A 16,698-nucleotide genomic window follows, 5' to 3' on the forward strand; every position below is an offset into this window, starting at 1 on the left:
GGTTGCCTGTTCTGTTCGCTCCCTTTGTAAAATGCAAAGCTTGTATGTGCTTTTTCCAAGGCCTCTTCTCCTTGCAATTTTTTTTTTAATGGTGGAAACATGTTCTGAAAGAGAAACGAAGCCATACCGACAGGATTTATATAGTGTTTGTTTAACTTTATATATTAAAAAAAAAACGATGTTTCAACGATGCTGTGTAAAAGAAACCAGGAGTATAAAGTAAGATGCTACAAAAGAAATACGTGCCATCTTATTTTTAATTGGAAATCGGATTGGTGTCTTGAGTTACTGCAGGTTGAAGCTTATTAAATCAATACCCTGGAATGCGCTGCAGCAAACTTCTGTTTCTCACAGTCGGCCGCTTGGCTTGTACGAGTAAATAAATAAAGCTGCAGTTTTTTATCATTTGCACTTCTGCAACCCTGTCTAGGGAGCCAGTTTGGAATACAGGTAGTCCTCGACCTACGACCACGATTGAGCCTAAACGTTTACATTGCTAAGTGACACAGTTTAAGTTTTACCCCGCAACCGTCATAAATATGAGTCAGTTGCCAAGCCTCTGAATTTGAATCCCAGGGATGCTGCAGTGGTCGTAAGTGTGAAAAACAGTCATAAGTCCCCTTTCTCAGTGGTGTCATAACTTTGGTCACTAAATTAACTTGTAATTCGAGGACTACGTGTAGCACTAGGAACCAGGAGGTTGTGAGTTCTAGTTCTGCTTAAGGCATGAAACTGACTGCGTGACCTTGGGGCCAGTCCCTTTCTCTCGAGGAAGGAGAAAATCCTTGCCAAGAAAACTGTAGGGACATGTCCAGGCAGTTGCCAGCAGTTAATACACAAACAAACACACACAAACCTCTTTCTAGGACATTTTTGCCGCCTTAGCAGGATTCCTGAAACGAATTTGAAGAATGGCTCAATATTGTGCACAATAATAGCAAAATAATGCTAATGGATGGGTCGTAACTGCATTGCAACATAAATACAATACATAGACATTGGTAAAGTTGGGGTGGATCAGTTGGATTTATTCCCTAAATCGTAACCACGTAAGCTATTTGAAGCTGTTATGAATAATTCATCTCTTTTTGCATTGTAACGAAAGCAAATTTGGATAATAAAGGCTACAAGGTCCTTGGTAAAAAAAAATCTGAGCGCCTGCAAGATACGCACATTAGCCTTTGCACTAAAAATCTGAAGATAATATATAGATGACCGTTTCTGACAAAACAGGTGAAAACAAAATAGTAAGGGGTCTGATAAAGCGTGCGCAGTTGCATCAATATGATTTTGCGATAATGTTCACTGCAAGCTGTGTTTTCTACAGTAACTTTGTACAGTATTGTACAACTTCGTACTGCGTTGGCAACCGAGTTTGCCAAGCACCTTTACTGCTTAATCTCGGAGACTGCTTGTTGGAGCAACAAAACGGATCTGAAGAAGAGTATGACATTGAGAACGTGGTTTTATTAGCTGGCTACCTCAGCTTTTGAAGATAGTACAGCCAAACCTTAAACTCGGTCCCCATCATCTCCAGAGGAAGAGCATTCCTAGCTCTTGGTGGCAAGATTCTCAATCAGATTTATTTGCGGCCTATCTTGCCATGGGCTACTCAACAACCATAAAAAATGAAATAAAAAGGAAGCTAGATAGGTAAAGGTAGTACGATAGATAAAGATGCTCCAGAGGACAATTGTCTTTTGCTCAATAAGATCCGGTAGCCCTGATGATGTTATCTAGTTTGGAAATGAAAGTTCTGCAAGAAAACCACCAAACTTGGCGCCAAGGACTCTACAGTCCTCCTTTACAAACCCTCCTCCCTACCAGCACTGATGATGTTACCTAGTTGGTTAATAAAACGTCTGCCAGAAAACCACCAAGCTCGGAGACCACCAAGGACCCCAGGTAAGTTGATAAGGTTAGATCGCACGTACATGTCTAACTTGAGGAAAAGACCCACCGAGTTGGCAATACTGCTTTGATATCATTACGTAGAAGTTAGCCCAACTTTTAAACTCTTAACGAAATCAATTAGATGGACGAGGGCGAGAACCTTCATCGCCTAGCTAAGCCCCAACCGGTGATGATGCATGTCAGAGCGAATCGTTTAAAGAGGCAAGCCAAAGACCTTGAATTCACACTTGAATCATGGTGATGATATCATCTTGGCAAACTTCACCATCTCCCATCATCTTGGAAGCTTTCGGACTTCCCCCATCTACTCGGACTTCCTGCTACTCTTTTAAGTATTGAATCGACCCTGATCTGGCTTAACTTCTAAACCCAGTGAAAGTCACCCCAGGGCCTTCAGGCCTGTGTGTATGTATGTGTGTGTGTACGTACACTTGGAAGGTTGGCAGGTTACCTCAAAAAGAGTGGCAGGGATGGGAATTTAAGGGATCCAGTTAGGACAACTGCAGTTTCAATCTCCTTCCCCCCCACACACTTTTCCCCAGAGTTTTTGCCTGAAATCTGCTTAGAAGGCCTTTGCATACTTCGAATAAGTATGTAACAAACAAAATGCATATATATATAATGGGCCGAAGGATAAAATGCGTATTACTCAAGATGCAGGTATTGGAAAGCTGTAAAAATGTAACTTTTAAGATTTTAAAGATGTAAATGTCGAATAAAAAGGAGCCTTGGTAGTACAGTGGTTTAAACACCCTGTTATTAAGACCAGCTGCCTGCAATTACTGCAGGTTCAAATCTCGCCAGGCTCAAGGTTGACTCAGCCTTCCATCCTTTCTAAGGTAGGTAAATTGAGGACCCAGTTATGGGGGCAATAAGCTGACTGTATAAATATACAAAAGGATGAAGGCTATTGCTGAGCACATTGTAAGCCGCCCTGAGTCTCCGGAGAAGGGCGGCATATAAATCAAATTTTATATATATAATATAATATTAAAAATATATAAAAAAATAAATCAACCCTTTTTACTAGTGATTTAAATCGTGATTTAAATCAAATCCACCCTGACTGAAAGGCTATTTTTTAAATTAGTACCGGTAATACAGAGCCTGTTTCATCAGTGCTGTTCTCTCAAATCCTCCTATTATCAATAAATATTTAAATATTAATAAATATGTATTTATATATTTTAAAAAAAGAAGGCCTTTGCAATCAAATTGAGGTGTGGACATTAATCCCTGCCCTTCACTCCATCAGGTTTGTTCCTGCACAATAGACAAAAAGTCATCTCCAAAGCAAAGCGCCAGCTGTTGCATCACGGGTGCAAAATTGCGCGTGGATTATGCAACGGGCCTGGTAGCTCAGCAGACTAAAAGCATTGTGATTAATACCAGCTGTCTGCAATTACTGTAAGTTCGAATCTCGCCAAGGCTCAAGGTTGACTCAGCCTTCCATCCTTTCAAAGGTAGGTGAAATGAGGACCCAGTTTGTGGGGGCAATAAGATGACTTTGTATAAATATACAAAAGTATGAAGGCTATTGCTTAACGCATTGTAAGCCGCCCTGAGTCTCCGGAGAAGGGCGGCATAGAAATCAAATTTTAAAAAACAGCGAACACATCTGTACGTGTTGTAGGCAGACCCATCTGGGAGACAAGTTTGGGAAGGCAGTGGTGGCAACCTGCCACTTCTGGAACTTGCTCACCATGGCTTTTTTCTCCCTAACTTCCTGCCAACGGCAATTGAAAAGGACTTTGAAACCTGACGTGGTCCACAGGTTGTCTTCTTGCGGGCAGATTTCGGGCAAATGACCACGCTGAAACATAAAGCAAGGTTCAACTTTCCAACTCCGTCCGTGAAGGGAAAAAACAACAACCTCCAATTGTGCTCCAAACAGGATGCATTGCAGTATTTTGCAACAATGGTTAGAATGGATGCAAAAAAAAAAAAAAAAAATCAAAACAAAACAAAAAATCTGTTTTTGCTTATGGGTGTACTGGAATCCTTCACATTTCTGACTGGGCTAATTAAAGGCAGGTGCCTGTTTTGGTTCCCACCCTATTCTGTGGCGCACAACCAGAAAGACAGCGTGGACAGAAGGCCCATTCTGAAACTGCAGCCCTGAGCAGAAATGGCCCTCACTTCCTTTGCAACCCCTTGCAGCTAAAGGTGGGAGAAATTAAGATAATCGTAAAATTCAGCCTGTTTATTAATCCTGGCTGTCTACTTAATGCAGGCTGAACTCTGTTGCTAGGTCCGCCTGGGTTCTGTAGATAATTCGGTCGTGCTATTTATATATCAACATTTATGTAATACACAAGGTAATTCGCACCCTGTACATACACCCACAAAAAACCCTAAATCGAGCAATCTGTTACCCCCCACCCCGTTTTTTCCCCCTGGAATTGTCAAGCTGAAGCCAAAGGGTGTCAACCATAAAATAGAGAAATAACATTTTTTCAGAGTACATGAAGAAAAACAGGAGAAGGGTTTAAATGCAAGGCCAAGAGAGAGGGTTTTTTTTCACACCTGATCCAAAGTGTTCATTCTTCTCCCCTTATGGAGCTCAACAATTGTGGGAGTTGTAATACCCCACCCATGGAAAACACAAAAATGTGGGGGTTTGTTTTGGGAGGAGGCTTGTTGACTATGTATAAAAAGCTGAGATGGAGCAACGTAGCATCAAATAATGTTAAGGTCTCAAATTCTCCAGAATCCCCGCTCTATGGAGCAAGCTGGCTCTGGTGTGGAGCTGTTATGTTCCTCTTCCTTTTTCTTCTTTGATTCATTCTTGGCCCTTCGGACTTCACCCACTTGGAAGGCCGCCCACATCCCAAGGGGAAATCTTCTCCTTCGCCCTCCCAAAAACTTCTCCCATGGCCAGCGGGGCGAAGAAATCGGTAACCCTTTCTGCCTTCTCCATCCTCCTCCTCTCCATCTGCTGGATCTCTCCTTCGCTCTGCCTCTGCGCCTCCCCCGGGTGGCAGTTCGGTTGCAAAGATGCGATGGGATCTTGAAGGATCTCGTCTGGAGAAGAAGAAGAAGAAGAAGAAGAAAATGGAATCCGCTGCAGCTCAGCCGCAAGAGAGCAGGCCTTCAGAGGCAGGAGGTTGAGGAGGCATCTGATGAGCTTCAGGCGTTTCCTTTTTTTCCTCTCTATGGCTGCTTCCTAAATCTGTTTCCAGCACCATCATCTCCATCTCTCTCTCTCTCTCTCTGCAGTGCTACCTTAAGGGGTTGGTTGACATCAGCCAAGTGGGATGGCTTATGTGGGTTGAGTTTCCTGTGCAAAAGAGGTCAGCTGTTATCCATCCCTTTTCCCCCCTCCCTCTTCTCTCTTTCTCTCCCTCCCCCTTTCTGTCTCAATTTCCCCCCTTTTTTCTTTCCTCCTCTTCCTACCCCTTTTTCCCTCCCCTCGCTTGATCTCGCTGCAGTGCAAGACCTTCATCTCGGGGGCTTCCCCCACGCCCTAGTCCTCTCTCCCCCCCCTTCTCTCTTTCTCTCTCTCTCTCTCTCTCTTTCTCTCTCTCTCTCTCTGGCTCTCTCTCTGGCTCCCCAGTGCCTCTCGGATACTCTGGATTAACGCACAGTGATGTATAATCCACAGAATGCCCAGCAGTATCGGAAAAAGATTTAAACCGACAAAATACATCCCCGTCTCTACCGCAGCCGCCTTATTAGTGGGGTCAACTTCGCTCTTTTTCGTCTTCACGTAAGTCCAATGCAGCTCTTTTCTCTCTCTCTCTCTTTTCCTCTTCCCTCCATCCACCCTTCCTTTAAAATATATCTATATATAACAAGGACCTATGGAGGTTTCTAATCCTCTGGGACATGGGACCGGTGAGCTGCCAGCACCACCGGATTGCTCCAGGGGAGGAAGATTTAAAAAAAAAAGAAAGAAATGTTTTTTTGTTTTTTTTTTTGGCTGAGAATACGGTGCAGGTTTCTCTCTCGGGACTGATGCTATTTGGGAAGAGGGTGGGGAAGATTTTTTGACTTTGTAAGGCTTCTCCGGCACGTACATCCTTTTCTCATTGAGAATGATTTTGCTGGCCTTTTAAAAAAAAAACAAAAACAAAACTGAATTATTGCGGTCAATTTTTTTTCACCCATCCACAGCTTTTCATTTGGGGTGTGGTGGTGGTGGTGGGGGGGTAAAGAAGGGTGTTTGAGCTGTGTTATTTTAAGTAAACAACCTTCTGGGAAGTGGGGAACCTTGGATGCAGTTGAGCCGCAAAATTAAATCTTGGGTTCCTTAGGCTGTGCCAGCCTGATCAGCAGGCCTTCGAGCCAAAAAAAGGCACCCAGATTTTGTTTATTTTCCCCATTCCAGCCTCCCCTCCCCCATTTCCCACCCCCTCCCCTGTCTTCGTTCTACCCCATCCTTTTGCAACAAATTTCTGGTTAAGTTGGGGAGGAAATCCTTTAGGAGCCCCCCCGGGTGGTAATTGGGGAGGGGGAGGAGAATTTTTCCAGGATCTGGAGGCACAAAACAGCTGGCAGAGCTGTTTCTCCCCGACTCATCATTATTATCAGCCATCACCGTTTTAACGGTGGAGAAGTTTAGTTCTGCTTTGGAAATCCACCACCTCCCCAATGGTTTCCCCATCCCCCTCCCCACTTTCCCATCTGGGTTTCAAAGTTGGACTCTTTAAAAAAAAAGAAAGAACGAAAGATGCCGCCATGAGTTGGCGTGGCACGAAAAAGAAGGATTCGCTTTGTAATTTTTGATTTTTGCAAAACGTTTTGAGTTGGAAACTTCCATTTTAGCAGCGTTTTAGAGCTGCTTTAGATTTGTTGGTAAGTCCTGCAACGTTCCTCGTGAAACGATCACATTCGTATATAAACTCTGAAGGCCAGGTCTTCAAAATGGACTGAGATTAATGTGTGTGTGTAATGTATGTATAATATGTATATATATATATCTCAATCATATGTACATGTGTGTGCATTGTGTGTATGGTTATATGTTTATTTTCTTTTGAGAGCGGGCCCCAGAATGTCATTCGTTATTGTGTGCCAGTGTGTTCACAGGAAAAAAGTGACAATAAAGGTTATCTTATAATTCTAAGGGGAGATTAGTGTGCGCCTCTCTCTCCCTCTCTCTTTATCTCTCTATCTCTCTCTGTATCTCTCTCTCTAAATCTTTCTATATTTATATCTTCCCTCTCTCTGTGTGTGTGTGTCTCTCTCTCTGTATCTCTCTCTCTCTCTCTGTATCTCTCTCTCTAAATCTCTTTCTATATATATATCTTCTCTCTCTGTGTGTGTATCTCTCTCTTTCTCTCTCTCTCTCTCTATCTCTATCTCTGTATGTCTCTCTGTGTATGTATCTTTCTCTCTCTCTGTGTCTCTCTGTCTCTGTCTCTATGTCTGTCTCTGTATCTTTCTCTCTCTCTGTGTCTCTCTGTCTCTGTCTCTATGTCTGTCTCTGTATCTTTCTCTCTCTGTGTGTATCTCTGTCTCTCTCTGTGTGTATCTTTCTTTCGCTGTATCTCTGTCTCTCTCTCTCTCTGTCTCTCTCTCTCTCTCTGTATCTCTCTGCCTCTCTTTCTCTATGTCTGTCTCTGTGTATCTCTCTCTCTCTCTGTGTATCTCTCTCTCTCTCTGTGTATCTCTCTCTCTCTCTATTTCTCTTTGTGTGATGCTCTTCATTTTCTTCTGATATTTTATTTTTACTTGGTTTGGACTGGAAATGTTTGTTTGTTTGTTTTCTCGATTTGGACTGGGCTGTATCTTTGTGGATATATTTGTGGACCGATTTCCAATGCCTTTTTGAAGCCCTTGTAACTTGATCCTAAAATGGCATGTCAGCTAGAAAGATAAATGCTGGCTATCTCCGCTCCTCTAATGGGTTATTAGCCTGTTTGTGTCTAGCAGAAATGGCCTAGATTTGTCCTGGATGGCAATGATGGAAGGGGAAGTGTCGTTGAAGGACTCGGCCAGGCTTGGTGGAGGAAGTGAAGGATGGGGGGCACAAGCAATGGAAAGAATGTTCTCTCTTCTTTAGCATCCCCCTGCTCAGGTGTACTGCCTCACCTCCACTCCGATTTTCAGTCATAGAGCAGTAAGGGGGGGAAGAAAGGATGTTTAGTAGATTTAAGCTTCTGTGTCAGGATAATAATAAAAAAAATCCCCAAGAGGTTGTTCATGAAATGTTGTCTCTAAGATTTTTTTCCTACTTGGTTTTTTAATCGAGTCTTCTCTTTCTTTCTTTCTTTCTTTCTTTCTTTCTTTCTTTCTTTCTTTCTTTCTTTCTTTCTTTCTTTCTTTCTTTCTTTCTTCCTTTCCTTCCTTCCTTCCTTCCTTCCTTCTTTCTCTCTCTCCCTCCCACTTTCTCTCTGCCTCTCTTCTTTCTTTCTTTCTTTCTTTCTTTCTTTCTTTCTTTCATCTGTCTCTCTACCTTTCTGTTTGTGTTTCTGTCTCTCTCTCCATTTTCTCTTTCCTTTGTTCCTTCTTCCCTCCCTCCCTCCCTCCCTCCTTCCTTCCTTTCTCTCTTTCTTTCTCTCTGTATCTCTACTTTTCTGTCTGTGTTTGTCTCTCCATCTTCTCTTTCCTTTGTTCCTTCTTCCCTCCCCCTCCCTCCTTTCTTTCTTTCTTTCTTTCTTTCTTTCTTTCTTTCTTTCTTTCTTTCTTTCTTTCTTTCTTTCTTTCTTTCTTTCTTTCTCTACTTTTCTGTCTGTCTTTCTGTCTCTCTCTCCATCTTCTCTTTCCTTTGTTCCTTTTTCCCTCCCTCCCTCTCTCTCCCCCCCTTTCTTTCTGTCTGTCTGTCTTTCTGTCTCTATCTCCTCCCTCCCTCCCTCTTGTTTCCTTTTCCTTTAAATGGCTGGTTGATTTGTTTCTGAGTTAATTGCATACTTCACTTTCGCTGAAACCTATTGTCCCAGCTCTTTAAAATAAAAGAAATACATATTTTTACAGGAATGAATAAGCTGTCTGAACCAAAAGCAGTAGTTTGCAACTTGCAAAATAGTAGCCAAGTTACAAGTTTGTTTGTCCTCCCTTCCCATGGGGGAAAAAAAACATTTAAAACCTGTGTTTTTTTTAAAAAAAACGTGAGGGCTAATATTTATACACAACTTACTTTTTATCTACTTTTTAGTTAAAACAGTTATCCTTGCTCCGAACATGATTTCTCTATGGGCCTTCTCAATATTCCTTGGGGATCTGTTTTGTCAATGTTTTCCTACAAGATTCTTTTCGTGGTCGAGATCTCTGTTGCGTGGATCTAATCATGCTTCTGAGTTGTACAAGAGTAGATTTAGGGTTTGGTATATGCCTCAATTATTTTACGGGGACTGTTTGAATGGTGGTTTGTGCTTTGTTTATTGACATTTAATCAGAGATGGGTTTCAGCAGGTTCTGACCAGTTCTGGAGAACCGGTAGTGGAAATTTTTATCAACGAGTGTATTTCACAGGTTTTCCAGCTCCTCCTTTGATGATGATGGTGGGGAATTTCTCTATTTTTATTCTATTTATTTTATCCTACTTACACTGACCCTCAAGAGGCAGGGAGGGATTATTGTAGAAGATCTGTTTTGTCCCATTTGGGACTCAACCGATATAGGTAGCCAGATGTTCTTCAGAGGGAACTCCACTCATGGACCTGGAGACCTCCTGGTGCCAATCCACCATCTCAGATGGAGCCCGTGTCTTCAATTACTTTCCAACTGTGTGTTTGTTTATTTAATCTATATCCTGCTTTTATTAGTTTTATAAAAATAACTCAAAAGGGGCGAACATATCTAATATTCCTTCCTCCTATTTTCCCCACAACCACACCTGTGAGGTAGATTTTGGCTGAGGAGAGACGGACTGGCCCAAAAGTCACCCAGCCAGCTTTCATGCCCAAGGTAGAAACTAGAACTCACTGTCACCTGGTGATTGGCCTAAAGTCCCTGTAGTACAGTGGACTAAAGCACTGTTATTAACATCTGCTGCTTGCAATTACTGCAGGGTTCGAATCTCACCAGGCTCAAGGTTGACTCAGCCTTCCATCCTTTCTAAGGTAGGTGAAATGAGGACCCAGTTTGTGGGGGCAATAAGCTGACTTTGTATAAATATACAAAAGTATGAAAGCTATTGCTTAACGCATTGTAAGCCACCCTGAGTCTCCAGAGAAGGGCGGCATACAAATTAAAGCAAAAAAAAAAAAGTCACCCAGTTAGCTTAGGCAGGACAAACTCGTCATCACCTGGTGATTGGTTTAAAAGTCACCCAACCAGCTAAGGTAGAACTAGAACTCACCATCACCTGGTGATTGGCCCAAGGTCACCCAGTCAGCTAAGGTAGAACTACAACTCACCATCACCTGGTGATTGGTCTAAAAGTCACCCAGCCAGCTAAGGTGGAACTACAATTCACCATCACCTGGCGATTGGTCTAAAAGTCACCCAGCCAGCTAAGGTAGAACTAGAACTCACTATCACTTGGTGATTGGCCCAAGGTCACCCAGTCAGCTTTCATGCCTGAAGCAGGGCTAAAACTCACCGTCTCTCACCTCCTAGCTTGGTGCCTTAACCACTAGACCAAACTATGGATGTAAAGACTTTGAAAGAACTCGGAAAGGAGCTCAAATCAACATCCTATGTACACCCTCCCCCCAATTTCGATGCCTAGGAGACCACCAGGAGAATGACAATGGCTGGCTTCTCTCTTCAGACCCCACCAGCCCTCATCTCCCCACCCCCCAAAAGAATTGAAATAACTAAATTTAGGAGACCTATTTCTGACGTTAGCTCCAGCTGCGGTAGAAGCATAATTTATCCCGTTGGCGACTTCTCGTCCAGCTACCTAACCAGAGACCAAGGTTTCCACGGTGGGCCGAAATAGCAGGCTGACGATCAAAGGGGAAGGGTCAAAATTCTCAAAGCCTCCTCCTCTCCCCCCCCCCATCGCTGCCTCTTTACTCCTCAATGGTTGTTTTTTTTTCCCCCTCCATTCCCTGCATTCAAAGCTGTCTTCTCTGGTATGCTGGACCACGCTCGTTCAACTATATTGGGAATATTCCATTTATAAATAGAAGGAGCCATTTATATGAAAAATTCTCTCCAGCGCAGATTCTTCCTCCTTTTCTTTCTGCCAAACCATGCAGTCCTCCAGTGCCAGAGAAGGGAAAGCTAAAAAAAAAAAATCCTTAAAAAGCAAGCAAATTTTGCCTTTTGGCCCGGTGATAAATCCGGTTTTATTTGCCCGCAGAGATTGATTTTAACCTGTCTTCTTTGGTCAGTCTCATCAGGATATTTCCCCCTTTATTTGCAAGACGTTTATCGCCCCTCCCCCAGTAAAAAAATGGCTCCCAAAGGTTCACCAGAATAGAATAGAATAGAATAGAATAGAATAGAATAGAATAGAATAGAATAACAGAGTTGGAAGAGACCTTGGAGGTCTTCTAGTCCAACCCCCTGCTTAGGCAGGAAACCTTACATCACTTCATACAAATGGTTATCCAGCATCTTCTTAAAAACTTCCAGTGTTGGAGCATCCACAACTTCTGGAGGCAAGTTGTTCCACTGATAAATTGTTCTCACTGTCAGGAAATTTCTCCTTAGTTCTAGGTTGCTTCTCTCCTTGATGAGTTTCTACCCATCACTTCTTTTCCTGCCCTCAGGTGCTTTGGAGAATAGCTTGACTCCCTCTTCTTTGTGGCAGCCTCTGAGATATCGGGAGATTGCTATCATATCTCCCCTAGTCTTCTTTTCATTAAACTAGACATACCCAGTTCCTGCAACCGTTCTTCATGATCTCCTTGATGATAGTACCAGGGTTAAAAATGATGCAAACTCTGTTTTTCCATCTTTGGGGGTGGAGGGATGTTCTGTAACCATATATTTTAATATTTTTCTCCCCCTGTGTAAGGTAGGCAACCATATCAGGCTTAAGCATTTCGGCTGGGAAATTAAGCCTGTTTTATTTTTCCCAAGCAGCTAAGATGTACTAATGCATAAATTCTATGTTTGCCACCTTAGAAGCAAGCCAAGTCTGCATTCAGAGATGGTCAAAAGGGTTTTTAAAAATGGCAGCCGAAATGATGCCATTAAAGCTGTTGTGTCCATACAAACTAGATAGCAATAGCCCTTAGACTTATATACCGCTTCATGGTGCTTTTACAGCCCTCTCTAAGCAGTTTGTAGAGTCAGCACATCAACCCCAACAATCTGGGTCCTCATTTTACCCACTTTGGAAGGATGGAAAGCTAAGTCAACCTTGAGCCGGTCAGGATTGAACTCCTGGCAGTGGGCAGAGTCAGCATGTAATACTGCATTCTGACCACTGGGAAGGAAGGAAGGAAGGACGGACAATAGCAATAGCACTTAGATTTATATACCGCTTCACAGTGCTTTTACAGTCCCCTCTAAGCAGTTTACAGAGTCAGCACATCACCCCCAACAATCTGGGTCCTCATTTTACCCACCTCGGAAGGAAGGCTGGAAGGCTGAGTCAACCTTGTGCCTGGTGAGATTCGAACTGCCAAATTGCAGCAGCCGGCAGTCAGCAGAAGTAGCCTGCAGTCCTGCACTCTAACCACTGCGTCACCGTGCTCTTTATTCATTGCTTTGTGTTGGCTTTTTTGACCGTACCCTGTCCTCTTAACTGTGTGTTCCAGCAGTGGCACAACAGACCGAACAAGAAGTGCAAATATTAGATACCGTCAGTTCGGTCTAGTGGTTAAGGCATCAGGCTAGAAAACAGGACATGGTGAGTTCTAGTTCTGCTTTAGGAGCCAGCTGGGTGACTTTGGGCCAATCGCCAGGAGACAGTGAGTTATAGTCCTGATTTAGGCATTAAAGCCTGCTAGGTGATTTTGGTCCAATCACAAGGAGATGGTGAATTCTAGTCCTCACGTTAGGCATGAAAGTTGGCTGGGAGACTTTGGGCCAATCACCGGGAGAGAGTGAGTTATAGTCCTGATTTAGGCATGAAAGTTGGCTGGGAGACTTTGGGCCAGTCTCTCTCTTTTAGCACACCTCACCTCACAGGGTTGTTGTTTTGGTGAAAATAGGAGGAGGGACATGGGTTAGATATGTTTGCCACCTTGAATTATTTCTAAAAATAATGAAGGGGGAATTTAAATAAATAAAAAAAAAAGAATAGCAATGTAATTTAACAACTCACCAAAGGATGATGCAGCTTTCCTCTGCTATTGTACCCGTATATGTACGAAGAGACATTGAGAGATTTGCAAATTCAACTTCATTGCTACATATTTATCCAATCATCTTCACTGAATGGAATATTGAGATTCTTAAGTAGTCTCCTAACCATGAGATGACATAATCTTGATCTCTGTGGAATTGAAGGACAGGTCATTCCTTTTATAATTTACAGTTGATATGTGAGGGTTATTATATCTGAGCTGTACCCAACTTTGTACCCACATTTTTTATATTGTGGCTGAATTGCACATTTGCTGATCTTACCTGGACTGATTGTAAACGGATCTGCAGTCTAAGATGGATCTAAGAAGAATCTTACTTCTTTTCAGCTTCCCATTTTGTAATGGTATATAGGGGAATGACCTTAAAAGACCAGGCGAAGAGATGCTGCCTAGGGAATGGTCAGATAAGAGGCAGAGAGCCCACAGCTGCATAATGGGTGGGGAAAGAGACTCAGAAGGGACCCTCCCTAGTTTCTTGGGATGTAAAGGAGAGGGCTGTAATACTATGTGAGAAAAACCTTGGGAGCTGGGGAGATGAGATGCTGCCTAGGGAATGATTAGATAATGGACAGCATAGCCCTCAGCTTCCTAATGGGTGGAGAAAGAGAGTCAAGAAGGGACCCTCCCTATTTTCTCGGGCTGTAAAGGAGGCGGCTATAATGGCAGGTGGGAAAGATCTTGGGAGCTGGGGCAGAAAAAGAGAGGAGAGAGGCTGCCTAGGGAGCAGTTCGATAAGAGATGGCATTGCCCACAGCTGCATAATGGGTGGAGAAAGAGACTCAGAAGGGACCCTCCCTAGTTTCTCAGGCTGTAAAAGATATGACTGTAATGGTATGTGGAAAAGGCTTTGGGAGATAGGGCGAAGAGATGATGCCAGGGGAGCGGTCAGATAAGGGAGTGCTTAGCTTGCAGCTGGACAATGGACAGGTCAAGAGGTTCAGAAGGGACCCTCCCTAGTTTCTTGGGATGTAAAGAAGAGGGCTGTAATGCTATGTGGGAAAAACCTTGGAAGACGGGGAGATGAGATGCTGCCTAGGGAATGATTAGATAATGGACAGCATAGCCCTCAGCTTTCTAATGGGTGTAGAAAGAGACTCAAGAAGGGACCATCCCTAGTTTCTCGGGCTGTAAAGGAGGCGGTTATAATGGTAGGTGGGAATGACCTTGGGAGTTGGGGCAGAAAAGGAGAGAAGAGAGGCTGCCTAGGGAGCAGTCCGATAAGAGACAGCATAGCCCACAGTTACATAATGGGCGGAGAAAGAGACTCAAGAAGGGACCCTCCCTAGTGTCTAAGGATATAAAGGAGACGGTGAGAGATCTGTACTTTCAGACTTGCAAGATTCTGTTAATGTAGCCTTAGAGTAAATTAAATTTAGCTCATTTGGTATGTTCCCTATCTTGCAAAGGCTGACCAATCTGACTTCTTGTGATTTTCCCTGCTCAAGAGCCGCCCCCTTTCATCAGGTGGATCTGAAATTGCCCTTGCATGGAAAGGTTGCTTTCCCAAGAAGTAACATTTGCTCTCTCGATCTGCTTTCTGGTGGGTATTTACAGCAGTTGCCAGTTCTTTTTTGAAACTAATTAGCGGCGCTTCTAATTAAGTTAGGCCCTGTAATTGAAATTACAGAGTGCTGTGTCAACAGAACATCCAGAGTTTACAAAAGCTCAAAACCCAAGCTCATCAGAAAGATCTTTATCTTTAGACTGTGTAAGTTTTAAAACAGCGGCTGTTCGTTACCACAATCCCTAACAAAGTGGGTTTTTTTGGTTTTTTTTTTTAAATAAAGCTTGGCTGATTCACAAAATCTCCTTTTCCTTCCATGACCTGAAATAGCACACTCCAGGAAAAAAAAATTATCACTGTATACTGGCCTACGGTTCTCAGCATGTTTTTTAATCTCTACACCAGTGTTTTTCAACCTTGGTAGCTTGAAGATGGGTGGACTTCAACTCCCAGAATCCCCCAGCCAGCAGCGCTGCTGGCTGGGGGATTCTGGGAGTTGAAGTCCACCCATCTTCAAGCTTCCAAGATTGAGAAACACTGCTCTACACCTTTTGTTGTACTGGCTGGAATTTCTAAAAATGGCAGTCTGACAATTCTTAAGGAATAGAGATGCTCTTTCTTTCTCAGGGGCACAGACCCTTCTGGACCGAACCACTTCAGTTTGGAAGAGGGGGTTCTAACCTTGAGCCGCATTCAGGGTTGGGCTCCTGGGGGGTTCGTAGGGGTTCGGGAGAACCTTTAGCTAAGATTCTGTGCAGTTCGGAGAATCCCCAAATCCCACTCCTGGCTGGCGCCCCTCCCAGGAGTCCCCATGCGGCCCGTTTTGGATGCAAGTAAGTGCGGCACATCCGGAGACTCGGGGAGGGAGAAAAATGGGCCTACTGGAAGTTCAGGAAGGCCGGAAACGGGCCCGTTTCCAGAGGGCCTCCGGAACCTGGGGAGACCATTTTCACCCTCCCGGAGACTCAAGAAAAGCCTCCGGAGCCTTGGGAGGACAGAAAGCCCCCCCCTTGCTGTGGTGCAGGAGGCTGAATAGGCCACGCCCGCCATGGCCACGCCCACCCAGCAGCCGGGCAGAGAACCCCTTGCTAAAATTTTTGAAGCCCAACCCTGGTCACATTGTACAAAAATGGGCAGCTTAAGGTGAGCAGAAGATATGAGAAAAGATGTCGAGAGGCCAAAGAGATCACACTTGGAATACGGCATCCAGTTTTGGTCACTACGATATAAAAAAAGATGTAGAGACTCTAGAAAGAGTGCAGAGAAGAGCAACCAAGAGGATTAGGGGACTGGAGGCTAAAACATATGAAGAACGGTTGCTGGAACTGGGTATGTCTAGTTTAATGAATAGAAGGACCAGGGGAGACATGATAGCAGTCTTCCAATATCTCAGGGGCTGCCCCAAAGAAGAGGGAGCCAAGCTATTCTCCAAAGCACCTGAGGACAGGACAAGAAGCAATGGGTGGAAACTAATCAAGGAGAGAAGCAACTTAGAACTAAGGAGAAATTTCCTGACAGTGAGAACAATTAATCGGTGGAACAATTTGCCTCCAGAAGTTGTGGATGCTCCAAAACTGGAGGTTTTTATGAAGAGATTGGGCAACCATTTGTCTGAAATGATATAGAGTTTACTGTTTGAACAGTGGGCTGGACTAGAAGACTCCCAAGGTTCCTTCCAACTCTGTTATTCTGTTATTGCCATCCAACCAACAATATATTTCTTTGTCGGTTTTTGCTTTCAATTGAGACAAAGGCAACCGATAGGTTGATCTTGTAGCCTTGAAGTGGCCCAGAAATATCTCCGCATTAGCCAGTTCATAGAGATTCTTGCTTAGGGGATGCGGTGGCTCAGTAGCTAAGACGCTGAGCTTGTCGATCGAAAGGTCGGCAGTTCAGCAGTTCGAATCCCTAGTGCCGCGTAATGGGGTGAGCTCCTGTGACTTGTCCCAGCTTCTGCCAACCTAGCGGTTCGAAAGCATGTTAAAAAATGCAAGTAGAAAAAATAGGGATCACCTTTGGTAGGAAGGGAACAGCGTTCTGTACGCCTTTGGTGTTGAGTCATGTTGGCCACATGATCACGGAGACGTCTTCGGACAGCACTGTCTCTTCGGCTTTGGAACGGAG

At 43.8% G+C, this 16,698-nt stretch overlaps 1 protein-coding gene across 1 annotated transcript in view; it reads left to right on the forward strand.

The window, feature by feature from the left end:
- Positions 1 to 4,693: 4,693 nt before the first annotated feature.
- Positions 4,694 to 16,698, forward strand: part of ZDHHC8 (zDHHC palmitoyltransferase 8) — a 71,301-nt gene continuing 59,296 nt past the window's right edge. Inside the window, exon 1 of the mRNA XM_060683836.2 lies at positions 4,694 to 5,623. Within this exon, the coding sequence (XP_060539819.2) occupies positions 5,520 to 5,623 (104 nt within the window). The 5' untranslated portion in view covers positions 4,694 to 5,519. The remainder of the gene's footprint in view (positions 5,624 to 16,698) is intronic.

This window comes from Pantherophis guttatus, chromosome 17, assembly GCF_059756535.1.
Source record: "Pantherophis guttatus breed Tessera chromosome 17, ASM5975653v1, whole genome shotgun sequence".
Classification (NCBI taxonomy): domain Eukaryota; kingdom Metazoa; phylum Chordata; class Lepidosauria; order Squamata; family Colubridae; genus Pantherophis; species Pantherophis guttatus.